The sequence below is a fragment of the Dermacentor andersoni genome, chromosome 9, assembly GCF_023375885.2.
Source record: "Dermacentor andersoni chromosome 9, qqDerAnde1_hic_scaffold, whole genome shotgun sequence".
NCBI classification, from domain to species: domain Eukaryota; kingdom Metazoa; phylum Arthropoda; class Arachnida; order Ixodida; family Ixodidae; genus Dermacentor; species Dermacentor andersoni.
Window position 1 is genome coordinate 88035515 of NC_092822.1, and position 27302 is coordinate 88062816.

The 27302-nt window shown below is 47.2% G+C and overlaps 1 protein-coding gene across 1 annotated transcript in view; it reads right to left on the minus strand.

Moving 5' to 3' along the window:
• The window catches only part of LOC129383926 (calcium-activated chloride channel regulator 1-like), a 67249-nt gene extending 43059 nt beyond the window's left edge, over positions 1-24190 (minus strand). Inside the window, exons 1-2 of the mRNA XM_055068954.2 lie at positions 24123-24190; positions 7412-7526 (exon numbers count right to left, since the gene is read on the minus strand). Coding sequence (XP_054924929.2) covers positions 7412-7526; positions 24123-24190 — 183 coding nt within the window. The remainder of the gene's footprint in view (positions 1-7411; positions 7527-24122) is intronic.
• Positions 24191-27302: the final 3112 nt, after the last annotated feature.

Here is a 27302-nt window from a genome sequence, read left to right on the forward strand (position 1 = left end):
CTCGGGTAAAACTCGGGTGAACGAGAATCTCGGCGCATCCTGCATAGCACCCCAGGTTACCATATCGCGGCTCGAGCACGGTAGTTTACTGCCCCTTGTATGAGGTACAGGTATGGTACAAAGGACTCTGCTTTACGTATACTCAAAAAACAAGATTGCGTAAAAAACAAGTCTATTCGAGCTTATATTTCCGCAGAACATTTCATGATGTGAAATTACTGACCAGGGGTGCTATGCAGGATGCGCCGAGTTTCTCGTTCACCCGAGTTTTACCCGAGTTTGCCCGACGGCAGTCAGTGAACGGAGATAGCGCAGAACGCGCAAAAGCTACAGGCAAAAAAATATGTAGACAAAAAGCCGCGTATGACAACGTGAGCGCACCCTGCGCGGCACGCTGCTTCCACGTTTCAAGCGCAGAAGGCTGCACAACGAAACGCGCCAGCGCCGCGTATTGTTATCAGCGGATTATCGCAACTTAGCAATACCGTGACTGTCCCGCTGTCTGTCTGCACACTTGCCGTGAACCGCTTGCCACGCCTTTCCCGGGCGCGTCTAGGGCGTGCCTCCTCTTTCGTGCTCTATCATTCTTTCCTCCTTCGAATGCGAACAGGGTACATGCGGCGCACTCTTGCACCTACACTTTCACTCAAACGAATGCGTTAAAGTACAACAAATAAAATAACGAACATTTTTATTGCTTTAAGTATCTGTTTTTTTTGTTTTCAGTGCTAGAAATTTGTGATGACAAACGGAGATCGAGCAAATTATTAAATTTTGCACTTCTTGCCGCGAGTGGCGACACTGAGGCGAAAGCTTAGAAGCAGATACATTGAAAAGGGTCGCACACACGAGGGCGTTCATACAGTGATAAGTTGCCTAGGGGCGCTGCAGTACCATTCTCAATAAAGTCAGTCATGATCCATGGAGGGTCATGGCCACTCTTTCTCTATTAGGGGAATAGAAACGCAGCGCCGCGGTACGGCTGTTCATCGCAGGCGCTTCACTAGGCTATTAAGGCCCCCGCTTTAGCAACTAAAAACGACACAACGGCTGTCGTTGCAAAATGGCGGTATGTTATTTTAGAGTCCGTAGTGACGCAGTTCAGTGAAAATGTATCAGTTTATCTTTGTGCGCGAAGCCTCTGCGATACATTGCGAAAAGTGCGTGCTTCCCAGCGACACAATTCATCGCTTGTCATCGCTTGCCCAGTGAAGGTGCCTCTGAGCGCATGTACGCAGTAGATGAGTGTGTTGTGCAGTCGAAGGTGCTTGTGGATTATCTCTGCTGGAGCCAGCAGCGATCGCAGATGGATATCGTAACGACACCGCAGCAATCGCATTTGGCAGGTGAGGGCTCTTGTGTGCAGTTATGAAATCAGACTTCGAACGGAGAGAGGTGTTGGAACTGTTGAGTGCACAGTGCTTGTGATGAAGAAATGCCATTGCACTGGGTCTAGAAGACGAGCGATTCTCGGACGCTGATCGTGTTTACGACGCTGTGGCTCCGTTTCATCACCGATGACAGAGCAGCCATCTCATACGACTGCTGCGATACGCACTCCTCAGCATCGTCGTCCCCCTCGGCGCATCGACGCCTTGCAAGCAGCTACAGTGACGTGCCGACAATTTACTGTGCGCTACGCGCCACAATGCAGGCAATGAAACCGTGTTGTGGGGCCATCTGAGCCCGAGAAGATGTATGCATAAGCCAGCGACCGTCAACGCTTTGTTTTTGATAGTGGTGATCAGTACATCACCGATGACAGTGCGTTGTGCGTGCTTTATGTCGGCGGTCAAGATTGTTGATGCCTCTCAGCTCGACACCGCGTCGCTGTTGCCGGAAGATAAGTTGGGCGTGGCCCAACTGTAGTGGGTGCGCGCACAAGAGTTACATGCCTCGCGTGGGGCGTGACCTCTGGTTTTGATTGACAGGCGAACTCGTGCTAAACTCGTACATCGCGAAACCCCCTCCGAGTTCAACTCGGGAACATGGCGGCGGCAGCAGCAGCCTGTGTCAATGCATCCAGCGGCAGCAAGCGTCAGTATGACCGTCCGGACCCGTTCACCTACATGACCGACGGAAAGTTTCAGCGTCATTTTCGCCTGTCGAAGACATCAGTGCGCTTGCTGTGTGACGTGCTAGGCGAAGGCTCGTCTGCGGAGACAGCGTGGCGGGCTTCATTCGCTCACCGTCGTAGAGCAAGTCCTCTGTGCCCTCTGTTTCTACGGGACTGGGACTTTTCAGGGAAGCGTCGGCGCCGAGCGTTACATTGGACGCCATCAAACTACTGTTAGCCACTGTGTCAGAGATGTGTCTGACGCGCTTATCGATGCGGCAGTGCGTAAGCGGTGGCTAGCTTTCCCGAATACTGCGGCTGAGCGGGCATATATAAAAGAATGCTTCCTACTTCGTGGGAACATTACGAACGTAGTCGGGTGTGTCGACGGAACGTACGTAGGAATGAATTCGCCTTCAATGTCAGCGTTACTGTGATTAACATTGAAGCAATATTTAGACGCGCCATACTGCCAAATTTCTCACTTCTGTGTAGCCGACTGAAATTTTGTGTTAGCGACATCTCACATGCGGCTGCTTATGATACTGACTTTTTCGCTGGTTGATGACTTTTGTCCTGTTGTTCTACTTGTCTGTCAGGGTGCCTTCCAAATGGCTCACTTTTTTGGGAAAAAGGTTAATTAAGTATAAATAGATAAATGGATATCACAAATTGTGTGAAGTAACCTATGAATGCTGATTTCATAAAGAACTTGGGGTTCTTCATTGGTGAAGTAACTTAGTATGCACAATGCTGAACTTTGGTCATGCGTAATCTATCGGCCGCACTATGAAACAGCGAGGCATTGCACAATTTGTTGCAGCGCGAGATGTGGATGTTGCGCCAAGCCAGTTGTGCCTATGCATTTGTGGCGAAATGAAAATGCATTAAGAATCTTGGTGTGTTGGCTTGCATGAAGAAAATACTTCAGAGTGTTTGCTCTGTTCACTGTCGATGCATGTGCCAGAGGGTCAATGCATCTTTTTTTTTTAGAGGGGCGGGGGGGGGCGGCGTTATTCTGGATTGATAAATCATATGTTTTCGTCTCATAATGGGGCTCTAATTCTTAAGCAGTAGAACAATGCACTTCCAATGCTCTGCAGAACTCTCTGTACGTGAAGATGTCATGAAGCACCAAGGCAAAATTACATATCGGGAGAAATGTGGTGCAGATGCCAATGAAAAGTGGGTCTTTAACCCACCATGATAAAAATAAATATTGCAGAGCATATAGACCGTTTGTACAGCTTTAGAGCAATGATTACACAAAATGTGATATGCTCAAATGAGTGAACACTTGCCACAATGCCAAAGTAGGATGAGCGACATGCAGCATATATTGGCATTGAACATGTCTCGTAACCGTTATTTTTATTGTAAGCCCTCTCTGTCACACCTTTCCCTCCGGCACTCCCTTTACTGAAACGTGGCACTGTCTTTCCGTTGGTGTCATGATGGTAATGGTAACGGCAGCAGCAAGGCTGGTTAATGCTTGCCCCTTTGATTCGTGTGAGTTTAGTGGTAAAAAATATGGCACTTGCATACATACACCTGTACTGCAAAATTTAACACTTGTGATTTTTTGGAGAGCTAATTTGTGTTGGGGTATTTCAAAGATGTGCGCCATTGTGGCCTAATAACTAGAGCATCGGTGAGGTTGAAGACTGGGTGTATTGGTATAGAAGCTTGAAATTGAATTGCACAACAATTCGACGGGACACAAAGAGAAATACAGACAGCAGAATTCTCTGCTGTATGTGTTACTCTTCTTCGTGTGCCGTTGAATTGTTGTGCGATCCAAGTTCAAATAGAGCATTGGGCTTCTTTGGTGCAGGACCGAGGAAGTGTGAGCTATTCGACAATATGCCAGTGCATTGCCACACAATTATGGAAGTCGGAAGGTTTGCAAACAAAGCTTTGCTTTCACATCCACCTGCTCATGTAATACAAGCACTGATTGAAAGAACCATCATACAAAAATAATGGTAAAATCAATGGCCTGTGAAAAGTGTAATTTGTATATTTACGTTGTTGACACAATAGGTGCCATACTGGCCTCAAAATTGTACTGGACAGAGCAGCTTGTTTCCTATGTGAAGCACAACCTTCCATTACATGCTGTGCAGATAACCAAGTTCAGTTTGTTTTGACGTGCTACAGAACATTCACTGTAATCTGTTTTTGATTCTAAAGAAGTGCCAAACACCACCTCTTTTTCAAGGATGTCATGGGAATATTTGGCGAGACCTTTTTACAGCCCCTCATAATGGAAGTGTGGCCAGCCAGCTTTGCTTGGATGCCTTTATAGATTTCTGCTCCTGATCATTGTGTGCTATCAAGTTGCAGAAGTCTATGCAACTGGTGCAAGGCATTACATGTTTCTCTAGTCGGATACAACTTTAGGAGGCTGCGGAATCTGCACTTTAAGGCAGGTGAACACAAGCCTGCACCCACAAGCCTGCACCAATGGGCACGCACTCTAGACTGACATCGTGCCACCAGACAGACTAATACCTGCTCGTTGGAAAGGGACTATTTCTTTAGACATGGAGGCAATCGACTGCTGCGCTTTGGTCATCTGGGCGGGGCCTCTCCTGTCTTCTGAAGTTTTATCCGACTCTAAAGGATGCTGCTTTTCATACTACATGAAAGGACAAAGTGTACAATTATTTGGCCTATGAAATAGATACACGAGAAGTGTGCTATGCAAGGGCTTAAGATGTGTGAAAATTAGTACATGCAATTATAAGACAATGTTAAAGAATATGTGGTATCGAACATGCATGTAACGGCACATTTGAATCGGGGAGTGTTGCAGTCATGTGCACAGTCTATAGGTGATAGCATGATTAAACTCCTGCTGTTTCCTGTCTTCATTGTGAATTATGCACACCGTTCATCTTGTGGCTAATCAACACGCACTGTATTCTTGCACATAGAAAGAACAAACAGCACAATGACGTGTATGCTGCATTAGTGTATTTTTTATTTACATGGTCAAAGAGTGGCACAGGTTGTCTTACGTTTTTGCCTATTTTGAAGGGACACCAAGTGCATGTTACAAGTCTCCTAATATGCACAGCACAATGTTTACTGCAATAATTTTATTCATCTTCTTGAATAATAAACAAAATATTAAACTGAAAGCTCCTTTAAAGGTGCCTTCTGTGGGCTCGACAGGAGAGCAGTGAGGGCACCGATACTATTTTTGCAGAGCAGCCCTCTGGACCTCTGCCACACACTCAAGAGCACGTGCCTGGCGCTCGCCTACTGCCACCAGGCGGTTGTGTGCCTCCAGCAGCAGAATGTTTTGCTGCAAAAAAAGTGTATTGGAATGAATCAGCCGCATACAAACCATTATTTACAAAGAAAAATGCTCGTTGCACTATTAGTACCAAGTGCCATTAACTGTGGAAGCCTTTAGTGTAGTATGCATAATAAAACAATGTGTCGGGACAATGTTGCTTTATTTTTCATAACTGGGGTTTTCTTTTTCAGAGCCAATTGTCATGTTGATTAGTGTGCCAGCAGCTGAGGTGACCCCCCACCTTCACGAGTCTCTACTGTCAGCACCACAAACCTATTTTTGTTCGCTGCAAAACAAATGCTTCACCCTACAATCCCGTCTTATACGAGCTGATTGCATCCTATGCCTACAAACATATTTTTATCCCATTACGCAATGTTCTACCATACTCGGCTGTAGTTCTCTCTCCTTGACGTCTATTCTGTCACGCTTATGTAATCAGCTGTTATGAATTGGCAACAAGTGATCGAATACGTGCATGGCCTGCCTGCCGATTCCATTTTTTTTCTTAATCTCAACTAGCATATCTGTTGCCACGGTTTACTACGCCACTGTCTTCCTGCCTTAATGCTATCTCCAACAATTTTTGTTACATCGCTTTCTGCACAGTCCTTGACATCTCAAGTTTCTTTGTTAACCTCCAGGTTTATGTCCCATATTGCAAAACCGGTAGAATGCAATGATTCTAAACTTTTTTCAAGGATATCGGTAACGTGGCGATCACGATTCGGTAATGCCTTCCATATGCTGTTCAACCCGTGAAATTTTTGTATAAGTTTCCTGCTTTATATCAGTACCTGCTATTGATATTTCACCTGGATAAAGATACTCTTCCATAAATTTTGCGGGCTTGATGTCACTCATGAATTTCTGTTATCTCGGGAAGTTAGTGAAGGTTACCTTCATCTTTTCCATATTTTCGCTGGCCCGCTTGCATGTAAAAGCACGAACACTCATTGGTTCTCACTGCCTTCTTTAAGCTGCTGGACATTCAGTTCGTTACTACGAAAGTGACTTAATCCGTGCACTCTTATTATGCTAAATATGAAACAGTAGAAATATACTTATCTGCAGTTTGTCGATGTCTCCTTCACTGTGTTGGTAGCGAGATCCATCGTCGGTACCACCTCCTTATCATATCGTAGCTATATAGGCTGTCTTCCTTTTTTACACACTATGTAATGTTCGTGACGCTCGCAGTCACGCAGAGTGGATGAACTCGCAGAAGCAGCACCGGACAAGTTGTTTCTTCAGCACGGCGCCGTGAACAGTAGGTGCGCGTTGCGATATGTAAAATCACCGAAGCTATTGGCAGTCTTACGGTGTGCCCGGAAAGATTGCTGACGGAGGAACAGAACTATCCAAGAAATAGTGGTCATTGTCGAGCCTGATCACTACGTCGCGCACTGCAAGCTCGTTGTACGAGTTTGTTTACACTGGGCCTCTTCGATGTTTAGCCGCCATGCTCGCCCGGTGAATGGATGTGATGACGCCACCACAGCGTTCCCTCGTGGTATAATGCGAAGCGTACTAAATTACAAATTAGTCTAATGCATATTCAGTGTACATGTTGTAAGCTTTAAAATGCTTCTATACCACGTTAAAGTAACTAATAATATTGTACTAAATGCATTTGTTTTATAACTTGCTTGTGCATGTAATGCACTCGGTGGAACGACAAACAAGTGAAAGAAGGCACGACCATGCACCGACGATATGATCACGTGAGCCCCAGTTTGTCGCCCGCCCAAAAGGCAACGCCCAAGGAATGATAGCCAGCCAGAGTGAATCTAGATAAACCAATGAAACTGGAGGCTTATCGAAAGATAAACTGTGTCTCGGTACCATTCGGGCTTTCATCTTGGGGTGTCGCCAGAGCTCGTGAAGATCCCGAGTTTCGCCAAACTCGGCGGATCCTGCATAGCACCCCAGTTATCGTTAAACCTACCTAGAATATCTCTTAAAGAATTCGAACTCGTTTCTTTTCATTGGCGCAATATTCTGTAACGTTACTATTATGAAATACCGCAGGAAGCAAAAGCTCTTACCCTCATACTCTTGGAAAGGTCAAGGACCAGGACAGCTCGTAGGCTCATTCCAGGTTTCTGCTGAATTTCATCAAATTCAACCAAGACGGGCTTGGACATGTTGGATGGAGGAAGACTGAAAGCAACGATGAAAACACAGCGCACCTGTCACTTGACAATAATAGATATCGACATTGTAAAATGGTGACAACAGCCAGCAAAGGTTAAGGCAGGTGAGTATATGAGTAGCGCCACGGGCACATTGGCCACCATAGAGAGCGATATTTTTTTTTTCGAACCCCGAGTGTGACTGACTATGACCATGACTATGACTATGATTTACTGGCTGATACTGATATATGCTGCTGCTCTCTCGCCGGAAAGGTCACACATATGAACACACCACCTTTTACAATTTTTTCAGGTGTCATGGCTGCAAGCCTTGTTTTCTATGGAATGACGCAGCGATGTAAAAGATTATCCCTATATATGCTCTTGGAACAAATATACGTCATCATGAGCGCGATTCCTTTAATAAAGGAAACCTTTCTATGCCGACTTTCCTAAGGTTGCGGGTTTGGTGTATCTCCATTGTCAGTGTATCGCCGAGTAAACTGGTGCAGCGTACTACTCATTATTTCCAGGATCAGCCAGCTTCTACGCTGCGCGCCGACCCTGGATACAGCACTGTCTATATTGTAGTCATGTGCTTCGATTTAGGCTCCCTAGCAAACAGTGTCATAGTAAAGGGAACCGATCAAGGAGACAGTATAATTGACAGTCGCATGGTTCAGGAGGTGGGGATGAACACGTCTGGTCATCTACACTGGCAGGCAGGTAATCGTGACGGTGAGGAACGCTGTGAAGAATCTAATCAGTTATATTATTACTATAACTGTAATATAATTATATGATATAGAATGTAATCAGTTATAAATTAGAGCATTTAATATTACTATCAGACACTTAGGTTACAAGTTAGCGGGAAAAATGCTGACACTGTAAATATATTGTTACGTGTGGAAATCCACAGATGAAGGAGGCTATATACAGGCTATTTGCACTTGAGCCAGACCGCCAGGCCGACACTCGCTCGCGCCAAGGGCACAGACCCACTTCGTCATCGTTCTCGCGGCGGCTTGTCCCTCTAGCATCGCTCGACGATATCGTAATACTACCCCGCGGCGGCAAAAGCGCAATCACGGTGCTGTTAAACATCCAAGGAGCGGGGAGAGTGGTAGGGTTTGAGTCGGGCGACGTGGATAATGTCACTGGTTGTCACAGCGGTGGACGTAGTGGGCGTGGCTAGAAGGATTTCGTAGGTGACATCGGTAACTTGAAGAAGCACGCGATATGGGCCTGTGTAGCAGGAAAGCAGTTTTCCACAAAGGCCAACCTTACGCGATGGTGACCAAAGCAACACGAGGGTGCCGGGCGCAAAATGGACATCACGGTGACGGAGGTCCTAGCGTTGCTTTTGTTTGCCTTGAGACACTTGTAGACGAGCGCGCGCAAGATGGCGAGCATGGTCAGCATGGGCGATAGCATCACGGGCATAAGCGCTAGTTGAAGTTGTGGTGGAGGAAAGCACAGTGTCCAGTGGTAGCGTCGGTTGACGGCCATACAAGAAGTAAAAAGGCGAAAAGCCAGCAGTTTCGAGACGGGAAGAGTTGTACGCAAAGGTAACGTAAGTTAGAGCTTGGTCCCAGCCACGGTGGTAGTCTGAAACGTATTTGGATAGCATATCTGTAAGGGTGCGGTTCAATCGCTCAGTGAGGCCGTTCGTTTGAGGGTAGTAGGATGTGGTATATTTATGCTGTATTGAGCAGGCACGCGTGATGTCTTCAATGACTTTGGCTAAGAACGTACGTCAACGGTATGTTAGCAATTGGCGCGGAGCGCCATGAATTAAAATGATACCATGCAGGAGGAAGTCCTGAATATCAATTGCGCAACTGGTAGGAAGAGCAATTGTTAGGGCGTAGCGGGTCGCGTAGTCCACCGCGACTGCAACCCACTTGTTTCCTGATGTATATTCCGGAAATGGGCCAATAAGGTCTAAGCCGACACCATGAAGGGGCTCAGCAGAGATGTCGAGCGGCTGCAGGTAAAGTAACCAGCGGGGAGCTGGGAAGGCTTCTTGCGTCGTCGGCAAAGTTCACAAGCGGCGACGCAACGTCGTATGGAACGGGCAAGGCCCGGCCAGAAAAAACGGTGACGTACACGGTCATAGGTTCGAGATACGCCGAGATGTCCTGTCGTTGGTGCGTGGTGGAGCTCGCCTACAACGGTGGAGCGGAGGTCTTTAGGTACTACAAGTAGGAACTCAGAGCCATCCGGATGAAGGTTACGACGGTACAAGGTACCGTCGCGGAGGACGAAGAGGCGTAGAGTAGCATCGGCCGGTGATTGCTCAAAACAGTCGATGAGTGCTGTGATGCCGGCATCACGACGTTGCTCCTTGGCGAAATGAAGCACCTGCCACACAGAGAATACGAAGCAGCACTGGTAATATTGGAGGAGTAACGGTCGTCAACAGGGGAACGCGACAAACTGTCAGCGTCTTGGTGCAGGTGGCCAGACTTGTAGACCACGGAATATGAAAATTGTTGTAGCCTCAAAGCCCATCGACCAAGCCGGCCTGTAGGATCCTTTAGCGATGAGAGCCCGCAGAGAGCATGAGTGTCAGTGACAACGGAAAAAGGGCGACCGTAAAGGTGAGGACGGAGCTTCGCAGTCGCCCAGACTACAGCAAGGCATTCTCGTTCCGTAATTGGTTAGTTGCGCTCCGATGGTGTGAGGAGGCGGCTCGCATAAGCAATCACGCGATCCTGGCCACGCGGACGCTGGTCTGAGACGGCACCTACGCCATGACCACTGGCATCTGTACGCAATTCTGTAGGGGCATCATGGCCGAAGTGGGCTAGAATTGGTGGTGAGGAGAGAAGAGTAACCAGACGAGAGAAGGCGGCGGCATCTGCAGTACCCCACGAGAATTTCACGCCTTTCTTCAACAAATTAGTGAGGGGTCTAGCAATTGCTGCAAAATCTTGAACAAAACGACGAAAGTACGAGCATAGCCCTACAAAACATCGAACGTCTGCGGTTGTCTTCGGAACCGGAAAGTCTCGGACAGCCTGAGTTTTGTTGGGATCAGGCTGTACTCCGGAAGCGTCACCGAGGTGGCCCAGAACTGTAATTTGGCGGCTGCCGAAACGACATTTGGACTAGCTAAGTTGTAGCTTCGCCTTTCGAAATACATCAAATATAGCTGTGAGACGTTCAAGGTGAGTGTCGAACGTGGGCGAGAAGATGATGACGTCGTCGAGGAAGCAGAGACATGTGGACCATTTGAAACCTTAGAGCAAGGAGTCCATATTACGCTGGAAGGTGGCAGGGGCGTTGCATAATCCAAACGGCATTACTTTAAATTCGTATAGGCCATCAGATGTGATGAAGGCGGTTTATTATCTGTCCATATCGTCAACAGCAATCTGCCAGTATCCAGAACGAAGATCAATAGAAGAGAAATAGCTGGAACCGTGGAGGCAGTCAAGGGCGTCGTCTATACGTGGGAGCGGGTAGACGTCCTTAGTAATGTTGTTCAGATGACGGTAGTCTACACAGAAGCGCCACGTGCAATCTTTTTTCTTAACCAACACTGCAGGTGACGCCCAGGGACTCGAAGAAGGCTCAATGATGTTTTTGTGTAACATTTTGTTCACTTCACTTTGAATTACTCGGCGTTCCGACGCAGAAACTCAATACGGTCGTCGGTGAATAGGAGTAGCATCGCCAGTAAGAATCCAATGCTTGACCGCAAGCGTCTTGCCTAAAGGGCGATCGTTGAAGTCGAAAAAATCTCTGTAGGACGACAATACTTGGTAAAGGTCTTCAGCCTGCACAGAAGAGAGGTCCGTCACAACTATTTTCTGTATCTTGGTATCGGCAGCCGAGGCTGGTACGATGGGCCTGCTAAGCTCGCAAGAAGCATCAGTCGATAACGTCACCACGTGATGGTCGCCGAGACAATTAACGTTGGCAAGGCAAATACCTTGCGGTAGAATTTTCTTTGCCAATTCAAATTTAAACATAGGCGTGAAAGTGCGTTTGGCAGAAATAGTAAGTATACTGTGAGGCACAGTAACTTCATACTGCAGCGGAATTTCGGGCAGAGGAGCGACGAGGTACTCGCCATCAGGAACTGGTGGGAAAGACAAGAGTTCAACATAGGCGATTGATTTTGGCAGCAGGCGAATAAAGCCGGTGGGGCGTAGGCGGCACTGGGGTACGTCAGAATGTACTGCGAGAATCGGCAACTGAAGGCGAAGGGTACTGGCAGAGCAGTCAATAAGAGCAGAATGCGCGGAGAGAAAGCCGAGGCCGAGAATGAGGTCGTGGGGGCAATGAGCAATCACGGTGAAGAGGACGGGAGTGTGGCGGCCGGCGATGGTAACACGTGCCATACACATGCCTATGATAGGCACAGTGCTGCCATGCGCAACGCCGATGACGCGTGCCGACGCTGGGATGAGGAGCTTGTTCAGTGGTAGTCGGAAGGCAGCACTCATAACAGAATTTTGTGCACCACCTGTATCGATGTGTGCCGTGACAGGATAGCCATCAACGTCAACGTCAAGAAGGTTTTGGTTCGTGTGTAACGTTAGCAGAGGATTTGAGGGCAGAATGGACAACGCAGCTTCACCTCCAGAAGCTGCAGCGCCTAGTATTACGGCTGGATCCGGAAGGCGATAGGCGACGGAGAGAAGCGACGGGGTTGGGGCGAACGAGACTGATGGCGGCGAGGTGACGGCGAGCGGCTGTAGCGAAGGTTCGGGGCAGAAGCATCAGCGGCAATGGGTTCATGGCGGGTGGCATAGAGAACAGAAGGTCCAAAGGGGAGGGAATGAGCGGTGGTGTCCGAGGAGGTGGTGGCCATCGGTTGCGGCAATGACGAGTGACGTGGCCGATGCGACAGCAGTGGAAGCAGATCGGCCTGTCATCAGGGGTACGCAATTCGGACGGGTTGCGGCGAGATGTGGCAGAAAAGGACTGCAGGACTGCCGGGGACGAGGAGGGCTGCTAGAGAACTGGGGAACCGTGGGTGGAGACGATGAACACATGGAGTTGAGACACATGTTCTCAAATTCCTGTCTGACGACAGCCTGAATCGTCGCAATCGTGGTTGCTGGTGGATGGGAGGCGTCGCGGCGAAAGCTGGCAAACAGGCGGCCCTGAGCTCACGGCGAACAATACGGTTTACGCCGTCACAGGGGGTGGTGTGAAGCGGTCTGCCCTCACATGTCGACGAAGCAGCAGTGTACGGTAGCCGCGTGATGTGATGTGCAATACGGCGGCTCTTATTTTGTTCAAGGTGACGGCATTCTTTGATGGTGGCGTCGATAGTCGAGACTTGGCCGAAAACAAGCAAATTGAAAGCATCGTCGGCGATGCCTTTTAGCACATGCGACACTTTATCTGCTTCAGACATAGTATCGTCCGCTTTGCTTCAGAGAGCCAAGACGTCGAGGATGTATGAAACGTACGGCTCTGTAGATGTCTGAGCACGAGACGCAAGAGCCTTTCACGCGGCAGCCTTGTGCCCAATGGGGTCGCAGAACAGTGCCCTGAGCTTTTATTTGAAGCTGTCCCAAATGTTTATCTCGTCGTCATGCGTTTGGTGCCACACGTGTGGGGTGCCGCCGAGATAAAAGATGACATTGACGAGCATGGTCGTTGGGTCCCACCTGTTATTAGCACTGGCGTGTTCGTAGAGCTTGATCGATTCGTCAACGTCCTCTCCCTCCGGCCAGAGAACACACCAGGGTCGCGACGTTGGGCAACCGCGATGATTGGAGCAGTCGGACAAGCCGAAGTCGTTGCAGAGGTGGTCTCGTCACCGGAAGGCATGGTGACAAGCTCGATGTACCGACCACTCCGAAGTTGCGTGGTGAGGACGGGGATCGCTGAACTCCACCAGAATGTTACGTGTGGAAATACACAGATGAAGGAGGATAAATACAGGCTATTTACACTTGAGCCAGACCGCCAGGCCAACACTCGCTCGCGCCAAAGGCACAGACCCACTTCGTCGTCGTTCTCACGGCGGCTCGTCCCTCGAGCATCGCTCGATGATATCGTAATAATATTGACAGTGCGATCGCGTGTACACCTTACCTAAAATTAGAGAGCGCACCATCGTATCAATGTTCAGTCAGATGAAGGCAAAAACTAGAAAGGAAGCAGTGGATGAAGAAAAGCGAACCTTGACAATAAACTAGCATATCATGGAAGACACATTCTAATAAAGCAATAACTCTAAATTTGGAGCTGGAGTAGCAACGGTCAATCACAACATTAGACCGCTTTAAGTGCTCAAAATATGTGGCAGTAATCTTCATATCATAATTATACAAGAGTCGGTTTTACAATAGGGGAAGCCGGAATCAAAGAATTCATTTAAGATAGTTTGTGCAGCCAAGCATATGTTTCAACTCTCAGGATAACGCATGTTGTAAGCGCTCGTATTAATGAGCCTCCGTTTGTGTCATACGAACACCGATCGGATACGTACTTTCTTTTTGCATCGCATTAAGCGACCGAGCATGCATTAGCCTAGAGCCAGCAAATAAAACATATGGCCCTTGCATCCAAAATTACAGTTTTGATTAAACTATTCGTAAGCAAGGATGCTTTGGTGCACTATTTCGTAAAGCACCTTAAAGGGTTACAAGCGCACACAGATGGGGACAGAGCAAGGAAGAACAGGACACAGCGCTAATTAGCGCCGAGCAGCTTTGTTCCTCACTCTGTCTCCGTCTGTGCACGCACTTAACCATTTAGGTTTGCTAAACAGTGCCTGGAGAGTGGTGCTCAATTTATATGTCGGCATGAGCCTGTGGCTGATTACTTTTTCCCGTGCGTTTTTTACGTGTTTGCCCTTGTTTTCTGGCTGCGACAGTATTGCAGCATTTATTGGGGTGTGCACAAAAGTAGCAAACTTATCTTCAATATAAAACAAGCTGCGGAAGCCATACTACTGCACCGACTCTTTTTATACTGTTATCACCTGAGCTTTGTTATTTGCCCAACATGCCAAGCGCTCTCGCACCAGTCGTAAAAGCCAATTTAATTTAACATTCAGTCCAGCGCAAAAACATCACGTCCTGCGTTCCGAGCATCTGGTACATGCCATGTTGGCACATGCCAGTAGCCTGAAAGCAGGCCTAAGGTTGTAAAATTGCATGCCTCCTTTGGACGCGGGGATCATCGAGACGCATCAAGGGTAGATGTTCACTCACGCAACGGTGTTCAGCACTCTATAATCTAAACAAACAAGATGATCCCAGCTCAGGGATAGAGTACCCTGCTTGAACATATCATAAGAAGCGAACAAACACTTACACCAAGGACAACATAGGGGAAATTACTTGTGCTTAATAAATGAAATAAAGAAACGCTAATAGGTGGAAATTGAAGTGGCTGAAAAAACAACTTGCCGGTGGGGGGAACCGAACCCACAACCTTCACATCTCGCACGTGATGCTCTACCAATTAAGCTACCGCGGCGCCGTTTACCCATCCACATTTTGGGGTATTTATGTTTCCTAATAGAACCCTGGGCGTGTTAGCCAGCGCCACCACTCACAGACCTTGGCTTCGGATGTGGAACGTCCTTTTTGCCGCAGGCGTCACGAGGACGTCATCTTATTGGGTAAAGGCAACTGGTCAATAAACCCACATTTGCTACCTGAAGGCATCAATGTTGCCGGATTTGAGAACCTCGTTACGTATTAACGAGAGCTTGAACATGTCGTTCAAGCGTTCTTTTATAATATGGTGCTCGGAATGTGGTACAAAGCTCGGCTGATGGCGGACAGGCTCATGTCGTTCCGTGTCAATATGGTGCTCAACAACCGCGGACAGCCACGTTCTGCTCAGGGTGCAATGCAGCAGTGGTAGTGATGACCAATTCTTTTACTGATTCCAAGACAGTGTTCGAAAGCTTCGCGCCAAAGCCGAGTAGCTTCCATGGGAGGACATTAGTACGCAAAGCGACAGGCTTCGCCTTAGTAGTTGGCGTCATTCAGGTGAATACACGAAAAAAAAAACTTCAGATGCGCCACCGGTTCGTTCGCCGCGACGAGGTTGACTAGATTGGTGGTAGTGTTTAGAACAAAAACATGTGTTTGACAGTCCATACAAGCGAGGAGACTCCGTGGCGACAAGTGTAGCTGAGCGGCACACAACGCTCAGATGATTCGAACAAGATCTCACCGGTAATGTCGCGCGCGAACAGAACGGGTATCCAGGCGGAGTTTTCTGTAAGAATCCACCTAGTGGACTCTAGATTTCAACCGCCGCTGATTGGCTGGGGCTGCTCATCTCCTCCTCGCTCGCGCAGCTCCATTCAATGAGCCCACCAGTTGCAGCCGAAATGGACAGTCCACAAGGTGGACTCTCCATGAGTGGGTTTGTAGGACTGGTCACACAACGGGAAGAGCTCAAGTTCAAATTTGGCACAATCAACAATGGCACGATTATACGATAGAAAGTACGAGCCAAGTATGATGTGTTGCAAGCAAGTTGAGAGGACGATAAACTCAACAATGTAGTGCTCTTAAGCGATAACAAGTCGAGCAGTGCAGGTAGCTACAGGCCGAACAGGGTCTCCATTCGCTGTGCTAAGAGCATCATCTCAAGAGTTGTGGTCACCTTGCGAAGCTTGCGGCAAAGTGTGACGTCTGTAACAGAAACGGCAGCACCGGTGTCGACGAGAGCATAAGCAGGGGTGCCTTCTACAAGAGCTTCGACAATATTCGACGGCAAAGTTCGAGGACTTGAGTATTTCGACAGCGCAGTTCTTGTCTCATGAACAGCGGGGGCTAGTTTCCCTCATTTTCAGGGGCTGGTCGAGGACGCATGGGCGACAAGGAGCAGCGACGGGGTGAAGGTGAGCAACGAGACGTGGGTTGCGGATAGTCACGTGAAGACGTGCTTGCTTGGGGACAAGAATTTTAATAACGAGAGCGGGGACGATTTATGTAGTTCGGTGAGCGGGCGTCTGAGTATCCTGGGGCGTGACGGCGACAGAATCGGGCGGTATGAATAGGGCCACCGCATGCGAAACAGATCGGCCCGTTGTCGTGCGTTCACCAGGGATTTGCAGTGATATGAGCATCCCATGTCACGGACGGCTGAATTGGAGCTTCAGCATACGGCACACCATGGGACGGTGAGGGCTGTTGAATCTGCTGCCGCTTTACTACCTCAGCGTAACTAAGAGGCACGGCGACCGATTGCTGCTGAATGGGCACCGGCATGGCCTCGGAAATCTGTTCTTGGATGACGTGTCCAAGCACGGGAACCAACGGGATTGGTCGCTGCAGCTGCTGCTGCGGGAGCTCCTGACGCTGAGCAAACGGCAGGAGAGACAACTGACGGGCCACCTCCTCACACACAAGTTCTTTCATTTGTGCGAGAAGGTATGACTGGTCAGGCAAGACGTCCAGTGCAGCGACTCGTTGATTGTACGTGTGAGATGAACGTCGGGTGAGAGCCCGCTGCCTTCTCAATTCGTGATAGCTGTGGCACCGAGTTACCACTTCAGACACAGTGCCAGGAGACTACGCAAGAAGCATTTGAAATACATAGTCGTCGACACCCTTCATAACATGCTGTATTTTGGCACTTTTGCGCATTGAGGCATCGGCACGCCTGCAGAGATCGATTATGTCCTCAATATAGCCGGTAAAAGTTTCATTTGGTTCCTGTGCCTGTGTGCGCAGCCGTTGCTCGGTGCGGAACTTCCGCGCGGCAGGGCGACCGAAAATGGCAGGTATTGCCTCCTTAAAAGCGCACCAGTTCTCAAATTATGATTCGTGGTTCGTGTACCACAGCTTCGCCATGCCAGCCAGGTAAATGTTTGCGGTACTCAACTTAGCAGCGTCATCCCACTTGTTGGATCCACTAACGTTTTCGTAGGCCGACAGCCAGTCCTCGACGTCCTCGTCGTCCGTACCCTAAAATACCGGGAGTCTCGCTGGCGAACCGGACCAGGGCAAACGGCGGCCTGGAGAGATGGCGGCGGTTGGGTAGCGTCAGCTTGCATGGTCGAGCGCAGCGTGCGGGATCGGAGTTCCAGGGTGTGGGCGATGTGCGTACCCAGCCCGATCCACGAAATATAAGGAGGTTTATTGGACGAGTCCAACAAACAGGCGTTACCTCGGAAGAGTACGTCGGGAGAACAAGATGGTGGTGTTCGAGCACCGATCTCGTGCCCTCCGCTCTTGATGATGATCGGGATGTGATTCTCTTCCTTTCTTCATTACACACTGTTTATCTACCCTACCCGCAGCCGAGGACAAGTCGCCAAATGGTACTCTATGCAAAGGTGAATTCTACGGGAAGCGTCTGTTCGATGGCGCTCACATTCAGGTTTATTCCTGCGGCTTGTTCACGCGTGATGCTTATGTGGAATACCACACACTGACGGCGGCGTCTCTGTCAACCAACGTCTGAGCTGTCGTCCTGAACTTGCATATCAGTGAGAACATGGTGTCCAGTAGCCGCAGCCGAAAAAAAAACTAGAAGCGGCTGTGGCAATGAGAGCGTAACTGCAGGCAACCCAATGAATCCATGTCTTCGGCAGCAATTACAAAAGATACCAGAACATCTTTGCTACCTCGGAGAAATCACTTCTTGGTTTGTTGTGACACCGATACTGTTCAAAAAGAGCGACCTCAGGATCTACAAATAAACGTTGGTGGTGTCTCTGGTGGAAGCGTGCCTCAAGGGTTTCTTTGAGTACAACTGGCTGTTCCGAATGCTGACTTAAGGTTTTTCGGTAGTCGTAGTCCTCGCTGAAACAGAAGGGACGCGTTGCGAGTGTTTCACCAATGAATTGTCTCTCCAAGGCCAAGTAACTGCTGCCCGGAGGTGTTGTAGTTTACCGATACGCTCCCAATGGTGAAAGTCTGGATCTTGTATAGCGTCGATGAAAGTCTCAGTTAAGGAAAGGTTCACCGTGCTAAATGTAGTGCCTGGTGGCGCGTTCAAGTGGAGGCCTTCAACGTCGTCAGCCAACTCCTGGAATGACTTGCCTGGGTTCACGTACCGGCCTTCCAGACAAGTGTAGCGAAGCTGTGTCAGCGAGTTTTAGCCATACAAATCGGCAGGGATTTTCGTCAATGACCTCAAGTATGTGTGATAACCGGATGGCAGGCTGCATAAAAGCGCTACTGCTTGGACTTTTCTGGCATTTTCTCCGACGTTAGCTGTCAGGAGGGTGGCCAGTTGTATGAGATAGGCCTCGCACCGAAGAGTGCCGTCGTACAAGGGGACGGCTAGGAGCTGTGCATAGGGCATCAATAGACTGTTTCTCAATGTTAGCGTGCTGAGATCGTGTCCGTAACCACCACTGCCACCTTGCCACCAAAAATGCAGTGACACATAGTATTCCTATGCTTAACACGACTTTTATGGAAACATATTTACGCTTCGCAGGCACTCATCTTGCCCGCTGTCTTTCTTTTTCCTTCTCTAGTCACTACGCCCAACTTTATCATCTCAATATGAAGCACCTAACAATATATATATAGAGAGAGTCATATCATAAGAAGCCAACAAACAATGACACCAAGGACAACATAGGGGAAATTACTTGTGCTTAATAAATGAAATAAAGAAACGATAAGTTAACGGTAATTAAAGTGGATGAAAAAACAACTTGCCGCAGGTGGGAACCGAACCCACCACCTTCGCATTTCGCGTGCGATGCTCTACCAATTGAGCTACCACGGCGCCGTTTCCCCATCCACTTTCTTGGGTATTTATGTGTCCTAGTAGAACCCTGGGAGTGTTATCCAGCGCCACCACCTACAGACCTTGGCGGCGGACGTGGAACGTCCTTATTGCCGCAGGCGTCACGAGACCGGGATCTTTTTGGGTGAAGGCAACTGGTCCATAAAACCCACATATGCTACCTGAAGGCATCAATGCTGCCGGAGTCGAGACCCTCGTTATGTAATAAACGAGAAGAAAGGGGGTTGACCGAGGGGCTCGATTTTTATTAGTCATATAATAAGAAGCCAACAAACACTGACACCAAGGACAACATAGGGGAAATTAGTTGTGCTTAATAAATGAAATAAAGAAACGATAAGTTAAAGGTAATTAAAGTGGATGAAAAAACAACTTGCCGCAGGTGCGAACCGAGCCCACAACCTTCGCATTTCGCGTGCGATGCTCTACCAATTGAGCTACCACGGCGCCGTTTCCCCATCCACTTTCTTGGGTATTTATAAACCTAGTAGAACCCTGGGAGTGTTATCCAGCGCCACCACCTACAGACCTTGGCGGCGGACGTGGAACGTCCTTATTGCCGCAGGCGTCACGAGACCGTGATCTTTTTGGGTGAAGGCAACTGGTCCATAAAACCCACATATGCTACCTGAAGGCATCAATGCTGCCGGAGTCGAGACCCTCGTTATGTAATAAACGAGAAGAAAGGGGGTTGACCGAGGGGCTCGATTTTTATTAGTCATAGAATAAGAAGCCAACAAACACTGACACCAAGGACAACATAGGGGAAATTAGTTGTGCTTAATAAATGAAATAAAGAAACGATAAGTTAAAGGTAATTAAAGTGGATGAAAAAACAACTTGCCGCAGGTGCGAACCGAACCCACAACCTTCGCATTTCGCGTGCGATGCTCTACCAATTGAGCTACCGCGGCGCCGTTTTCCCATCCACTTTCTTGGGTATTTATGTGTCCTAGTAGAACCCTGGGAGTGTTAGCCAGCGCCACCACTCACAGACCTTGGCGGCGGACGTGGAACATCCTTGTTGCCGCAGGCATCACGAGAACGTGATCTTTTTGGGTGAAGGCAACTGGTCAATAAACCCACATATGCTACCTGAAGGCATCAATGCCGTCGCGATATGACGGCGCGATATGACGGCGCGATATGTCGTCAAATTGAGGAACAAAGTGCGGCACTCCCGAAGTAGAGATAAAAGGGCAGCTAAAAAAAGAGATATCCACAATATCTTCCCGCCCTCACTGTATATTTTTATCAGCCTAACGATGAAAGCGCTGGACCAGCCTAGGTTGAACCCTTCTGATTGTTGAACAGCGATTCGCGAGCTATTCATGCTGGCGATCGAACTGGGAATTTGATCTCATCGTGCAAATATCTCCTTGGCATTGCCTTTGAAATGTAGGGAGCGCCGACCCAGCCCGTCTACCGATCAAGAGAGTAATTGCGATAGCAACTTCGTGGACAGTGTCAGCAGCAGACATGTAGGCCATTCAGATGAATGCTTCGCCTCCAACCGACCGCTGGGAGCTGCAGGCCGGTGGTGATGAACCGCAGTGCAAGATTGCTTCTTCTGCGTGGAATGAGCACTCGTACGCTTGCACCCGAGTCTCCTCCAATTGATATTGTAGTTTGCAAAAGGTCTACCTAAAAAGCCAGCAGGGGTGGTGCAACTCATTATCCATCACTTCTTGGAACGCGTATCGCATTCCAGCCGTGTTCAACAGCGAAAGAGAAACGCCAAGCAGATGACAAAGGCAAGTAATAGCCTCCGAAGCAACCAACGCACGCGCGCACGACGCCCGCGTGTCTCCGGGTAGTGCGACCGGTATGCGCGGTCTGGGTCGCAAGCCAACAGCCAAGACACAGCAACGGAACCTAAAGCAGACTACCCCTTCACCGTTTCCGCTCCCAGTCAAATTCGGTTTCGATTTGGAAATGATTGACAGATGCGTGAAGTGAGCAAAATCTGCGGTGCCACCTCGCTATCTCGGACGGCCATTGACGCGAGAAAAATTTTGCCCAATCAGATGAACCCGCCGTGTTTGCTCAGTGATTATGGTGTTGGGCTGCTGAGCAAGAGTTTGCGGGATCGAATCCCAGCCACGGCGGCCGCATTCTGATGGTGGCGAAATGCGAAAACACCTGTGTACTTAGATTTAGGTGCACGTTAAAGAATCCCAGGTGGTCGAAATTTCCGGAGTCCTCCACTACGGCATGCCTCATAATCAGAAAGTGGTTTTGCCATATAAAACCCCATAGTTTATTTAACCAATCAGATGAGGCGAAGTGAATTGGTTCCCTTCCGAGTCGGTATGAGATTCGACCCCTGTATATTGCTTCATGACGCAGGAGAACAAGGGAGCAGGCCGCTTTTAGCTTCTTCCTGAAATAGATAATGTTCCCGCCGAAGAAAGAATTACGGCAGGAATACCAGGTCGGCCTATTGTCTAATAAAAATGCTCCTACCGAGAGACAATGTAAAGTCTTAAATCAACCTCTGTCAAACATCCCCACCACCCTGCTGTCTTTTTTTCAAGACACGCCGCACTTCCTTCGAATTATCGACGACATCAACACGAACCGAAACCACGCTATTCTAGTCACTTTGGATGTTTCTGCCCTTTACACTAACATACCCACGAGGGAAAGAATTGAAGCCGCATCGAAACCCCTCGCAATCAATCCCCAAGCGCACGCTCCTGAAGTTTACTTGTCGCTCCTTAGGTTAGTTCTCACGTTCAACTATTTCAAATTACATTCTATTCACTACCTGCGAACTTTCGGCACTAACATGGGAACACCATTCGCTCCTGCGTATGCGAACATTTTCATGGGGCAGCTTGAAACAGACCTGCTGAAATCCTGCCTTTTAAAACGGCAAACCTATTTTTGTTACACTGACGATATATTTATAATATAGAAACAAGGCACAAGAGCGTTAACTGACCTAATTAGCCATTTCAATCGCTTTAACGTAAGTATTGAATTTACTGCGCGCCCACTCTCATAGTCAAATCAACTTCCTCCACGCGACGGTCTACTTAGAAAACGGAAAGCTGAGAAAGACATTTTCCCGGAAGCGTACAGATAGCCACTAATATTTAGACTACAACAGCCATCATCCCCGATACTACAAGGAAGAAATTTTTGTCGAGCAAGTGAAACGAATAAGAAGAATTTGCAGCAAAGATAGCGATTATATCCACCACCTAAATGACCTTAAAAAAAGCTAGCAGAAAGAAACTATCCACAAGTTGCTCTCGATGGAGCTTCTGATGTTGCGTCAAGATTGGAGAGGTAGTCGGAATTAGCCTAGAAACAGCCTACACCAAAATCTGACCAACCGGCAACGTTGATAACAAAATATTCTAATGCTCTCCCAAAGAAGAACAACATCCTAAGAAAACGCCACCAATACTATAAAGCAACGAGCGTTGCAGAAAAGCGTTCCCCGGTAACCTATAGGGTTACCTATCGCCGCCATAAAGACTTTAAGCACATGTTACTGCACGCAAATGTCAGCAAACATCATTCCCCCCTATAGAAAGCATATTATAACCCCATGTGCAAAACTTGTAGGTACCTTCAATGTTACATAGAAGTTAAAAGCACCGCAAATAGTGAAACCCACGAAGTAAAATCCACCTTTACTCTTACAAGATCGGATGTGGTTTACATACTTGAATGTTCCTTCCCAAATAAACAATATATCGGTAAAACGGGACAATCAATGAACGTCAGATTAAACGGACATCGCCCAGACACAGCTAAAGAGCTTCCTAGAGCCGTCGCCAAACATTTCAACCAACCAGGTCATAACTTTGATGAACATAAACTTTCAAACTTACGGACAAATTTCCGTTGTGAACGAGGAAGAAAATACAGAGACTCATCGTATTCATAATACCTTATTCGTAGGTTCAGGACATTGCAACCAGCACGCATACACGTTTCGAAGGGAGCTTTAGAATTTATTCGCCATGCTAAATGTTAAGCAATAGGCAAGAACACTTTCCTTTGCTTTTACTAGCTTTTTATTTCTTTATTTTATTTTAGTTATTTGCTATGTACTTTCTTTTTCATGAGCGCGGGTTTCTTCCACTGCTTATGTTATATCTTTCAGAGACACCATAGCCCACGACCACCAGCGAAGCCGGTGATAGAAGGAGGCTGTGCACGCCGTTGACCCGCCGGCTGCCAGACGGCCGTGTCACCGACCTTGTGGAGAACTCTCCTTTACTCTCAATTCTACACCTCCATAGTTAGTTAACACACCTTCGCTCGTTGCGGCACCCACCCGCGCTACCCTTCTCCCCTTCACAAGAACCCTACCTATGTATACTGTGGCGAGGAAAGCATGTGTCGCCGTGAAAAAAGGCAAGTCCACTTGTGGAAACGTTGGCTCCCGCTTTTACCTTGATCTGATTTTGGTCATCATTTTAACAGTTATAAATATCAAAAAGTACATTAATTACTTCAAATAGCTGTTCAGGACGTAGAAGCTACTGTGGGTACTTAACTTGACTACAAGCATCGTACATCTGTTCTTTATTGCACACGCGAATGTGCCATTTAGTAAAGCTTCATGAATGATAGCTAGGACCCTTCTGTGTATTTCTATAATTAATAAAAATTGAGCTTGCTGTAATAAACTTATATGTGTACAAATTTATGGTTATAAACACTGCGACACCACCAGGCCACAAAGATCATTGTGCCAAAGCTAGGTTTGTCACTAATTTGTTCTTTGAATCAGAGCAAAAACAAGGACACACGCCGACCGCTGTTTGTTTTCTTTTTGCGCTGCCATGGTTTCTCGCGCTGACCCAAAAATACATGTTTTCCAACTGGCCCAGCTTTCAACGTTACTACGTCAATGACTTGCTCATCGTGACGGAAGCACACGTACCCCATGAAGTCTTCGTTCTGCTTGATGACGTCCCAGGTGGACCTGCCATTGCAGATCTTGTTGTGCATGTTAGGTGCAAACTTGTTGTGTCTATGGCTTTTGTCCTCCGAGTTACAAAAATCCTTTATCTGAAAACCAAGAAACTCTTTTCAGCAATAGAGATTACGAGCACCGACACGAATATCGCCCTTGAAATGATGCTCATGAATTTATTTCGAATGTTTTTTGCTAATCGAATCAAACGCGTGTATAGTGTTTTGTTGCCTGGTTTAAGCAACTGCGCAGAAACCAAAACTGATGATTGTCAATGTAGGGTTTTAGTGGAACGCTTCCACAAGGCTATTCGAATTGCTATTTAAAATGCATGTTGAACGGTCTGTGTTGCTAATTGGTGATCCTTGATAGGCGATTGTTAATTCTCTGCGTAATTCTTGTACACAACACAGGTGTTAACCAGAAAATCTGAAGCCGTAGTATAGGTCGATATACATGTAAGTCAATTCCTCTTTGATTTTTTAATTGCAGTGGCGTGGGTGCCAGCTTGAAAAGCCACTATCATCCTTCTCTAACACTGCCAGACTTTCTAGTGCAGGCGCGGAATGTGGAGAGCGCGGCGAGCAGGGTAAGGAAAAGATAACTTGCAATTGTATCGTGATAGAAATTACTCGGGCAGCAAGTGTTTGAGATACAGATGCAAGGTACTACATGAATTACTGTATCCGGTATGATACTTCGCATTTGTATGTTAAGATGCATCGATAAGTTCACAAATTTCCAATTATAGATTGTCAGTGGGTCCTATATAAGCAGCACTGACAGAATCATCAGAACGCACTCGCACCAAGCCCCAATGCCAAGAGGTGAGCACACACTTTGTCTCAGCCCAAGTTGACCGCTTTATAATTTCTTAGCATTGCTTGCCTATTTTGGCACAAAATGCATTACTGAACTCCACGTACCCTGCCTTCTTCAAGGACACCCAACAATATCTGCATTGTCTACGTAACGGTACCATTTATTGCGATAAAGCTTTGTTCTCATCACTCGGATGGTGCAAACACCTACAAAACAATTATATGCTTAAAAATGTGCGTACAACATCTACAAAATTTTAGGTCCAAACAGCGAGGCATAGAAAGGAAAAATTCTTGCCCCCACGTAATGAAGTTCAGAATTGTGTAAGAGATACATACTTCGCATGCTAGAAACGTATTTATGAATATAAGAGTAGTCACAAAGCTAAAATTCGGTTCATGAGCAATCAGTAGTTGCCTGGCACGACAAACATCAAAACAGTATCAGAATACAGCAAGTAATAATAAACCAGTTCCTGAGTGAGACGTGACTTACAAGAAACACGCTTACAGCTAGAGAAACTGCTATTGATCTTCCAACCAGCCCAGACAAAAACTTTTCTTAATATTCAAGTTGTCTTGCTTGTATTTTTTTTCGGACAATTAAGTATAAAGCTAATTCTCAGTAGTACTAGAAAAGAAAGGTAATAAATTAAGCAAACTCGGCTTCAGTAGAATTTTCTGAAATGCGAATCATGCTTGGTTCGGCATAAAATGATTATTGTGCATCAGATAAGTGTTCATATCTTCGATGTGCTTGTAATTGTTCCGACACTTTTTAAAAATCACTCGCTTCGTGTACTGCATTTATAATAGTCAAGTGAGATTGCTTCACATGTAAACTGAATACGTCATTGCACATATGGCAATTTACAATTTGTAGGATACATCGAAAATCTCATTCATATTTATTTATTTGTTTATTTATTTATTTATTTATTTTAAATGCTTTCAAGGCCCTTAGGCGCTACAGAAAGGAGTGGTACGTATACAATGAAAAAGAATGCCGATCAATGAATAAACTATTTGTTATATTGAAGAAATTCCGACTATAGCCCCAAATTCACGATATGCATTTCCAAAGCGGGCGACAAAATGCATTAGTGTTCAAGTAATTTAAGAACTTCAATGCAGAAAATTGTATTTGGTATTTCATTAAAAATATAACTATAACATGCCTGCAATGCTGTCACAAGTTTTACAGCGCTTATCTCAGAAATAGCACGTTCGAAAGTGGTTCCAAAGGAGTGCGCCTCGCAGAGCCACTGATTTCAATTATTTTGTGCATTGTTTTGTATAATTATTAAACAGTACAATACTAAAATTGTGTCAGAAGTGACGTATTATCATTTTCAGTGTAAGCAATGTTGCTTCTTCGAGTAATCGAGATCAATGCGGCGATATGGCAGTTTTCAAAAATTCCTATCCACTAAGAAGACGTGTGTGTGTGTGCGGATATATAGACATATTCATGTATATATATATATATATATATATATATATATATATATATATATATATATATATATATATATATATATATATACGTGTGTGTGTGTGTGTGTGTACATACACAACACACACGTCGCGCACACCTTGCTTGCCCCTTGCGCATTTCCGTCTAGCAATGTACGCAAGGGGCATAATCGCTAGCTGAAGCAGTGGTGGCCGGGAGCACTGTACCAATCACTACGTCGGTTCTGGTCGTTGTAAAAGGTAGAACGGGGCCAGCAGTTTCGACATGGAAACAGTTGTAGCGAAAGTAATGTAAGGAGGAACAACGACCCAATCACGGTGGTCGGCTAAAATGTATTTCGATAGCATGACTGTAAAGGCTCAATTGAAGTACTCAGGGAGGCGATTGATAAGTTCATGTTGTATAGAGCAGACACGCATGGCGTCATCAGCGGCTTCGGAGAGAAACACACCGCCCGCGAATGTGATCATCTGGGCCAAAGCACCACGCATCAAACGATATCGTACAGCAGGAAGTGCTCAACATGGGGTCGACAAGTCCGCAGTCACCGCCACCCACTTGTTCCCTGATGTATAGATTCCGTATAGGGCCCGAGAAAATATAAGCCGACACGACCGAAGGACTCGGCGGTTATATGGAATGGCTACAGGTGACCAGTGTGGAGCTGGAATTGCTTTTGCGTCGTTGGCATACGTCGCAAGCGGTGAAAGAACGTCGTACAGAACGGGGGAGGCCTGGACAAAACAACGGAGGCGTACTCGATCGTACGTTCGAGATACGCCGACGCGTCCCGTCGCTGCAGCGTCGTGAAGCTCTGCCAGAGCGGTAGAGCGGAGGTGTTTAGGTATC